The sequence below is a fragment of the Triticum aestivum genome, chromosome 3B, assembly GCF_018294505.1.
Source record: "Triticum aestivum cultivar Chinese Spring chromosome 3B, IWGSC CS RefSeq v2.1, whole genome shotgun sequence".
NCBI classification, from domain to species: Eukaryota; Viridiplantae; Streptophyta; class Magnoliopsida; order Poales; family Poaceae; genus Triticum; species Triticum aestivum.
Window position 1 is genome coordinate 798705598 of NC_057801.1, and position 9504 is coordinate 798715101.

A 9504-nucleotide genomic window follows, 5' to 3' on the forward strand; every position below is an offset into this window, starting at 1 on the left:
CTGCGCCACGGTATGCAAGCTGTGGCGTAGGCTCATCGCCGACTGCTCCTTCCTCCGCCGCCGCTGGCCCGAGGGTATGTTTGGATTGTGCCCCATCTAGCCCTACCAAATTATTGGCATGGCCAACTTGAAGGCAAGACCAAAAAATTGGCAGGTTATGGCTGTTTGGTTTGTAGCCCATAGCACTTGCCAACTTTTTCGCAAAACCATTGGCCAGCGTTTGGTTTGAAGCCAAATATTTGGCAACCTTCATTGGACTGTGTTTGGTTTGGTTCCAAAATGCATGCCAGCCAAAAAGTGATCAGCATCAGACACTACCTCACATATATCAGATGACATTAATACAAATTTTCAATTTAGAAACGCACACAGACACAAACTGTAAGCATGCATTTTCAGAAATTGACGATGACATGGTTCAACTAATACATTAGATAACTCATATTGTTCGATACATCAGATTAATCATCAAGGAGGCTAAATAAAATTCACATAGTAACCAAGTCTTTACCAGACCAAGTAAGTCAGACTAGTCAGACTAGCATCAAGTCTGCTCCATATAAACAAAATATGATGCACCCGGCCTGCTCTATATAGACAAAATATGCATGATGTATGTTACCCATGCTCCTAGCGGTAAACAAAAGGAAGCCGCAATCTCTATCTAGTCATGTGGCCATTCAGTGAGCAGTTGCAGATCCACCGTTGCCACCATCTTCTTGAAACCGAGGCTCGAAGAAGCTAAGGACCCACTGTCCAAGAATTGTTTCATCAGCATAGTTGAGTTAACTACGGAAGATATCTTGGTCTGGTTTGGATAGATATGCAACAAGCTCAAGTTTATCCTTAGCTGGTATTGTATGGGCATTTATCCGCTTCCAAAGGTTTGCATATGGATCTGTAGGTGGCATTGGTTGCACAGAAACAATAGGAGATGCAAGAGAGTCAGCTAGCTTCTTGATACTGGCTGCCATATCATCATTAGATATCTTGCCCTTCTTGTTTGCTTTCCCCTTAGTTGGCTTCTTGGAAGGTGAAGATGACACGTGCTTGCGCTTCTTGTTTAAAGAATTGCCTTCCAAGTCAACTTTAGGACTGTGACGATTAATAGTGTCAGAGTCAGCTTCATCGCTGTCAACTGGAATTAGATTGGCCTCAAGTTCCCTCACTTCCTCGCTGCCATCACTATCATCATCCACATTGACAGTGGTTTGGTCAGTTGCAAGCGAGCCATCAGCATGGGACTGGTCAGAGAATAACTCTTGCAATTGATTAAAAAACCTGATGGGTCTAGTAAGATAATTGACTGCAGTTTTCTGCACATAAGGTAAAGAAAAAGATGGTAAAATATTAAGCAATCACAATAAAGGACAATGGATAGGAAGCACATATATGGACTATAGTAGCCTATCCACCTATTTTCATATTAGACTATGATAGAAGCAAGAGAACACAATAATACAAACTTACACTTAGGTTTTGTTTTTCTGACTCAAAAAGTGTGAATGTGAAATTAATCATGTCAAAGCCGTTGCCACTATTGGCCATGGCGCGACGCACCCAACCCCACTTCTCCTTGCATGACCGGTAGTGTCGGTCCACTTGGGTTTGAGTGACACCAAGAGTAAACTTGCCATTCAAAGCATCAGCACAGTGCAAGTGGTGCTGTTTCTTGAACTTGAAAGTTGCAGGTTTGTCCTTACGAAGCTCAATATACCAATCAAGCATAAACCTTGTCGCCTCGTCAGTCCAGGTTATGTACATCTCACGAGGATTTGACTCCTCCTCGGTCTTTATAGTGAGCTTTTGCTTCCCCATGACCTGCAGATAGGTCACCAACACAAACCATTTAAAGTGATTAAAAAAATGCACATCCTTCAATGATAAAATAAGTCCGGACCAGCATACAAACACCCATCTTCAGCAACACTTAAAGCTTACATACTAAAATAAGTCAGACAATCTTACAATGATAAAATAAGTTGCATAAATTCATCAAAATCAAAACACTACATCCTTCAATTGTTCCCTCACATGAAAATACATCAAAGATACACTACAAGCTTCCATTGTTCCCTCACATGGGAAATGCAACAGAGATACTAAAATAAGTTAGCATTAGCCTTGTTGTCACTTACATTCTCTCTATCTGCCCACATCTGTTGAGCTAATAAATCACGCTTGGCAGCCCACTCACGTATGTCAGCCTCTTCATCACGAACCCGTCCACTACTCCTTGGGAGGTTGGCATACCATTTTCTAATATCCAATTGTGCAAAGCACAACAAGAAACTACCCCTTAATCTGAGATTTTAAAGGTATGAAGGGCCTTTGAGTAAGAATCTTGAAGCGACTCTTAAGAGCCCCAAATGCTCGTTTAACTGTGGTCCTAAGTGATGAATGACGGTGGTTGAATAATTCGTTTTCCGTAGTTGGTTCATGGGGTCCACCAAATTCATTTAGGTGGTAACGCACACCACGACAAGGAGGCAATATCCCCGGCCTTGCAGCATACCCGGCATCAGCCAAGAAAAATTTCCCTACAACCATGTTGCACTAATGGTGAGCTAAGGTCAAGTTGGAACGCCACAATGACAAACATGTATGTTAAGTTGTATATGTACCTTCAGGTATTTTCAGACCTGTTGGACGTGAGAGGGCATCTTTTAGCACAAGAGAATCATGGGCAGAGCCCTCCCAACCAGCTAGAACATATGTGAACCGAAGGTCGAAGTCAACAACTGCTAGCACATTTTGGGAGGGATATGACTTGCGGCCCCTAAATTTGTCCACCATGTGAGCAGGAACACAAGCCTTAACATGAGTGCCATCTAGTGCCCCTATGCATCCCTACGAATATGAAAAAGGGAAGTTCATGTCAAGCTTGGGCTAGGCCGATCTTGTATAATCAGTAAAAAAATCTATGGTCTAAGGATTACCTCAAAGTACGGGTAGAATCTGTTCGGGCTGCTAGTGATTTTTGTGTGTGTGTCCGTCGATCTAATATAAATTAGATCACGTGCTAACTCCCCCATCGCACGCAGGACAATATTGAAATATCTGCTCACTGTTTCACTAGATCGCCAGAACCAAAATCGAACAGATGAATTTGTGTGATGCTGACCGACCATGTATAGGAACATTGCAACTTGTTCCTCTACCGAAACATGAAATGTGTCACTTAACAACTCCTTCTGCCTAAGCCTGTTACATAGCTTGTAAAATACAGCTCGTGTCATCCTTAATTGCTTGATGCATGTTGCATCCGATGTGTCAATGAGCCTAATTAGTACATTAGTTCTATAGATGTCTCTCTGAACTAATGGACCATACTTCCTGCCTTTACCTCTAAATTTTCTACCATCTCTGCTTCTATACCAGAGGGCCAAGAGTAGAACAATAACACAGAGAGTTCTCCGCCTCAACATGTTGTAATAATAATATCTTTGTTGATCCATGTCCATCTGGGTCAATATGAAATGTACAAAAATATGAATGAGCTAACTTGGTACATCATTAGAAATGATTACTTGCTAAAAGATACATGTTAGAAAGCAAACCTGCTTCTAACCAGTACCAAGGATGCACAACTTGTAAAAAAAAATACACCTTGATGGACAAAAAATCGAAGCATGTCTCAGTAGTTAATATGTATATCCAACTTCAAAAAATCCACCTTAATGTTCTAAAAATAGAGACCATACATATGGCATAAAAAGGGAAGAACGGACCATACTACTTTCAGAACCATACCTAGTTAATTAACTAATTAACATCATTATTCTCATGTGATTTGACTTGCGTCAAACAAAGAACATGGATCACCCACAAAAAAAAACAAAGAATATGGATTAGAGTCTCATATGTTTTTACTTGCAGCAAACAAACAACATGCACGGGAGTTCCATTCCAATTTTACTTCCAGCAAACAGGAGGATTCAGCAAGCAATATCTCAGATCTAGCAAGTAGTACCTCCGTACAATACATACATCCATAAGGGGATGATGGGGATTTGAGCTCACAAATAAGACCACAGAAAAGGGGATCGGAGTAGTGTTGGATGGGGATTTCAGCGGCCGACCTTGGAGCGTAGCTTGACTGGGAGAGGAGGGCGAGAGGTGGAGCAGCGTGGCCGGTCGCCGGCCGCCGGAGAAGCTCGCACCGACGCAGAACGCGGCCGCCCGGTGATTGGATCGAGAGCGCTTCTGTGCGTGGAGATAAGAAGAGAGATGGGGAAAGTGGCGAACAGGTGGGAAAAAAATCAATCGTGCCTTTTATATCACGATGGCTGGCTCGCGCTAGATTTGGCAGCCAATATTTTGGCGGCTGATTTCCGCGCCACTGTTTCGCCCGCGAGTTGGCGAAAACGATACGCGGGCGCGCCCAAGTCGACGATGGCGAGCCAAAAATGGTACCAGACCAAACGCTAGCCAAATATCGTGGGCATGACCAATTTTTTGGTAAGGCTAGTGTTGGTCACCATCCAAACAGCCCCGAGAATGCGCCCCACCCGCCCTTCCGGCTTCTTCACCCGGCAGCGGTTACATGCAAAAGAGGACGAGGATCTGCTTGTCGGCGTAGACGAGGTCGGGGATCCCGACTCGCCGCCGTTATTTGTCTCGGTTCGACGGTCGCCGCTCGACCCCGGCCGCCGATCCTTTCCCGGCTCAAGCGCGCCGGCGGGGCTCCTCAATGGCGCGACGTCACTCACCTCGCGTGGTGGTCTCCTCCTGGTGCGCCTCGCTCCACACGACGACCGTGGCCCTGTCAATCTGGCCGTGTGGGAACCGTTCGCTGGCACGTGCGATGTGCTTCCACCGCTAGTAAGCGAGCCGACCCACTTCTTGGGCTATGCCATTCTAACCAGCGAAGACTGTTGCTCCCCAAACGAACCGCGGACGGCGCCGCCGGAGGCGCCAAACTACTAAACATTTTTCAGGGTGGTGGCCATCGGCCTGGCCCGCGACAACGGCATTCTGGACTGGAACTTGCACAGGTTTTCAAGCACCGAGCCGAGCTGGGCCTTCTCTAGAAAGCACTTGGGCGAGCTGCGCGGGCATGTGACGAGTGGTCAGACATCGATGACTCGACAAGCTATTTCACAATTGATGCGCGCAGTGATGATGGTGATGTCTCCTTAACGAAGCTAACTCTCCCGCTACCGGCGATCAAACCCACCTTTGAATATTTTCATATGGCTGGCCTCGACGGGGCGCTCTCGTTATTCTTTCTGTACACGGAAACGAAAGGTTTATCCAGTCTCCGCAGTGCGTAGAAGTGCTAGGATTCGGAGTTCAAAATTTTGTGGGTAACAAGAACATTTTCTCGTTTGAACTTGCCTGGTTTGAAAGAGAAGGGTTCCTTGAATTGCTAGCTAGAGAGTGGGCTAAGGACTCGGGAGGTAGGACGCCTATCGAGAGATGGCAATGCAAGATTCATCATCTCCGAAGGTTCCTTCGTGGTTGGGCTAAGCACGCGCATGGGATTTATAAGGTGGAGAAGGAGCGACTTCTTCTAATTATTCAAAACCTTGAAGTTAAAGCAGAAACCTCTATCTTGGATTCCGATGAGCTGGAAACAAAGATAGAAGCGGAGCTGTTGCTTAAAAAGCTTCTGCATGAGGAGGAATTGAAGTGGGCGTCGCGAGCCAAGGTTCGCAAAATCGTAGAAGGCGAGGATAACACTCAATTCTTTCACATGATTGCTAATGGGAAGCATCGTAAAAAGAGAATTTTCCAACTAGAACAAGATGAAGGGACGATAGTTGGTCAGGACAATCTGAAAGTTTATATTACAAATTATTATAAGCAGTTGTTTGGTCCCCCGGTGGAGACTTTCGTGTCGTTGGATGAGTCTAGGGTTGAGGATGTGCCTAAACTTGAGACTGCCGAGAATGAGCTCATGACTGCTCCTTTCTCGGAGAAAGAGGTGTTTGAGGCTATTGCTCAAATGGAGAATAATAAGGCTCCAGGACCGGATGGGTTTCCAGCGGAGTTCTACAAGAAGTGTTGGCATTTTATCAAGGGAGATTTGATGCCCATGTTTCAGGAGTTTTTCGAGGGGCAGCTTCAATTGTTTAAGCTGAATTTTGGGACGATAACTCTTCTTCCTAAGAAGACAGAGGCTGTTCGCATTGAGCAGTTCAGACCTATATGTCTGCTTAATGTCAGTTTCAAAATCTTCACCAAGGTCGGGACAAATAGGCTTGCACAGATCGCACACTCAGTAGTTCAGCCGTCCCAGACTGCTTTCATGCCTAATAGAAACATCCTGGAAGGGGTTGTTGTCTTGCATGAAACGCTCCATGAAATCCACTCCAAAAAACTTGATGGCGTAGTTTTTAAAGTGGATTTTGAAAAAGCATATGATAAAGTGAAATGGCCTTTCCTTCAACAAGCTTTGCGTATGAAAGGTTTTGATTCGGCCTGGAGAAACCAGATTGATTCCTTTACGCAGAAAGGGAGTGTCGGGATTAAGGTGAATGATGACGTGGGTCACTATTTCCAAACACACAAGGGGCTACGGCAAGGAGACCCTATGTCACCGATCCTGTTTAACATAGTGGCTGATATGCTCACTATTTTAATAGGCCGGGCAATGGATGCAGGGCAGGTAGGTGGCCTCGTTCCACATCTAGTTGACGGCGGGATTTCCATTCTTCAGTATGCTGATGATACTATCATCTTTATGGAGCATGACTTGGCGAAAGCAAGAAACATGAAGCTGCTGCTATGCTTATTTGAATAATTGTCTGAGCTCAAAATCAACTTCCACAAGAGCGAATTGTTTTGCTTTGGAAGAGCCAATGATGACCGGGAGTCGTATCAACAATTGTTCGGATGTGAATTGGGCACATTACCATTTACGTACTTAGGTATACCCATTCATCATCGTAAGCTAACTAATATTGAGTGGAAATGCATTGAGGATCGTTTTAAAAAGAAACTGAGCTGTTGGAAAGGAAAGCTCATGTCATACGGAGGTCGATTGATTCTGATTAATTCGGTCCTTACTAGTATGCCTATGTTTCTCTTATCCTTTTTCTTGGTTCCGGTCGGAGTTAGGAAAAGGTTAGATTTCTATCGATCTCGATTCTTTTGGCAAATTGATGAGCTTAAACGAAAGTATAGACTTGCGAAGTGGGATATAATATGTAGACCTAAGGACCAAGGTGGCCTAGGTATTGAAAATCTGGAAGCCAAAAACATATGTCTCCTTAGCAAGTGGCTTTTTAAGCTGTCATCTCAGACGGAGGCCACCCGGGCATAGATTTTGCGCAATAAGTATCTCTATGCTAAAACCTTGGCTCAGGTGAATGTGAGGCCTTCTGACTCTCCCTTTTGGAAGGGTTTGATGAGAGTTAAACAACTTTTTTTCAACAAGACTAAATTTATTGTTGGGAATGGTACCACTACGAAATTTTGGGAGGATACGTGGCTTGGGGGGACCCCCCTTGCACTTCAATATCCCTCTTTGTACAACATTGTCTGACGTAGAGAAGCCTACGTTGCTACTGTTTTACAATCCGTTCCCCTCAATATCAGTTTTAGACGGACGCTTGTTGGAAATCGTTGGGAGGCCTGGCTCCATCTTGTTAGACGTTTAGTGGGTGTCCGGTTGTCTCAACAGCCAGATCAGCTGCATTGGAGACTTACTAAGAACGGTGTGTTCTCGGTCAAATCAATGTATCTGGATGTCATTAACTCTAGCGTCATCCCTACCTCGTTACATGTTTGGAAAGTTAAGGTACCCTTACGTATCAAAGTGTTTATGTGGTTTGTGCATAAACAAGTCATTTTGACTAAGGATAACCTTGCAAAACGTAATTGGGTAGGCTCGTCTAGATGTAGCTTTTGTGATCATAACGAAAACATCAAACACCTCTTTCTCGATTGTCCGTTGGCTAAGATTCTGTGGCGGTCGGTTCATATTGCGTTTAATATTAATCAGCCCACCACTATTAGCATGTTATTTGGAACATGGCTCGATGGGGTGGATTCTGACACTGCAAGACACATTCGGGTTGGCGTTTGTGCACTTTTGTGGGCAATATGGAACTGCAGAAATGACTTAGTCTTTAACAGATCAACAACCATTCACTTTTTGCAGGTTATTTTCAGGGCCACGGCGTTCATCCGTATGTGGCCGCTACTCACTCCGACGGAGGCCAGGGAGCGTTTGGTTACTGCGTCTACCCGATGGGAGATGGTAGCTCGGGATATTTTCAACCGGTTTGGATGGCGGTCATGTAATAGGATAGACATGTAGTGATCCTATTGTTTTGCCAGCCGGTTGTGGCTTTGGGCCTTTCCTCTTTAGAGCTTTTGTTTATGTGTGTACTATGACCTTTTCGAGACTTTGTTACTGGACTTTCCTGTTAATAATATGAGCCGTATGCATCTTTCTGATGCAGAGGCTGGGGTACATCCCCTTTTCCAAAAAAAAAACACGGAAGAATGTCTCGGGCTAGAGATCTGGACACGGGGTAAGGGTGCAGACTGGTACCTTGCTAGGGTGGTCGAACTGAGACAACGAATTGAGGGAGTGCTATACTTGTGGCCTGGAGAAAAGAGTGACACGTTGCTCATCAACTCGGACGCGGAGGACATGTATGTTGCTTATCTCGACACCGGGGCAGTGGAGAAAATAACAAGCGAATTTCATGGTTTGACAACGGATGATGCTGTTCCCATGGAAATAGATTGGCAGTCTTTATTCATGTCTCGGCTTGGTGGACCGTGATACTAGTGGGCAATTGTTCTATTTCGTGATCTAGAAATACAAAAGGCTTTGTAGACATTTTACGGGGGTGCTGATGTGGATGGTTAGGATTGAAAGTGCGAGGATCAAGGGATCCACCCCACTCCAATTAGGGGGGACTAGTCGACAACCCGTGCATCCGCACGGTCTAGTCATTTTGAAAATACATAAATAGTGAAAATTGAAGAACTTTTGATGTTAATATATATATGGTAGGAATTTGAAACGTATGATAACTTGAAATGAAATTCGAGAATCTCCAAACTAATCAATGTATGTTGTGAATTCAAAATTATTTTGCCAATGAGATAATCAAACTGGAAACTGAAAAGTAAAATATATATTATCAAGGAAAATTTAGAAGGAACCACAAGCTGAATTAAGAGAGAACAAAATAGTAATACATGTTCAAGGTCATGAAAGTTTGAACCTAGTTTTTTCGGTAATTATTCCAGAGAGGAAAGCATGGAATCGTGCATGGTTATTATATGTGAAAGACATCAAAGAATAGTAATTTTGTGTCTGTTTAGCTTGAAGGGTGTTGGTCAATAAAATTATTGGCTATGGATGAACATCATAAAAAAAATACTTATTACATTACAACATAAACAGTCCGACCTATGGCCTGGAGAAAAGGGTGTCGAGGAGAGCTCATTGCTGCACCTCGCATCTGGGGAACCACAGCAGTCGGAGCATGGCGAGGCATAGATTCCTGCAGCGAGGTCGATGATGCAGGAGTGAGC

General features: G+C 44.3%; 2 protein-coding genes across 2 annotated transcripts; both read right to left on the bottom strand.

Moving 5' to 3' along the window:
• Window positions 1-371: 371 nt before the first annotated feature.
• On the bottom strand, window positions 372-4230 carry LOC123066663 (uncharacterized). Its single transcript, XM_044489702.1, has 3 exons — window positions 4083-4230; window positions 1471-1821; window positions 372-1316 (listed from the first exon to the last, which is right to left on the bottom strand). The coding sequence occupies exons 2-3, from the start codon at window positions 1816-1818 to the stop codon at window positions 786-788; spliced, it is 879 nt and encodes a 292-aa protein (XP_044345637.1). The 5' UTR covers window positions 1819-1821; window positions 4083-4230; the 3' UTR covers window positions 372-785.
• On the bottom strand, window positions 1883-3227 carry LOC123066664 (protein ALP1-like). Its single transcript, XM_044489703.1, has 3 exons — window positions 2940-3227; window positions 2625-2850; window positions 1883-2540 (listed from the first exon to the last, which is right to left on the bottom strand). The coding sequence occupies exons 1-3, from the start codon at window positions 3141-3143 to the stop codon at window positions 2293-2295; spliced, it is 678 nt and encodes a 225-aa protein (XP_044345638.1). The 5' UTR covers window positions 3144-3227; the 3' UTR covers window positions 1883-2292.
• Window positions 4231-9504: the final 5274 nt, after the last annotated feature.

Excerpts from the sequence above, each read along its gene's own strand:
- LOC123066663 (XM_044489702.1), bottom strand. The coding sequence starts at position 1,818 with ATGGGGAAGCAAAAGCTCACTATAAAGACCGAGGAGGAGTCAAATCCT. Across the intron at positions 1,317-1,470 it reads CAGAAAAACAAAACCTAAGT|AAAACTGCAGTCAATTATCT; the intron begins GTAAGTTTGTAT and ends CCTTATGTGCAG.
- LOC123066664 (XM_044489703.1), bottom strand. The coding sequence starts at position 3,143 with ATGTTCCTATACATGGTCGGTCAGCATCACACAAATTCATCTGTTCGA. Across the intron at positions 2,851-2,939 it reads GATTCTACCCGTACTTTGAG|GGATGCATAGGGGCACTAGA; the intron begins GTAATCCTTAGA and ends TCATATTCGTAG. Across the intron at positions 2,541-2,624 it reads AGGTCTGAAAATACCTGAAG|GGAAATTTTTCTTGGCTGAT; the intron begins GTACATATACAA and ends ACATGGTTGTAG.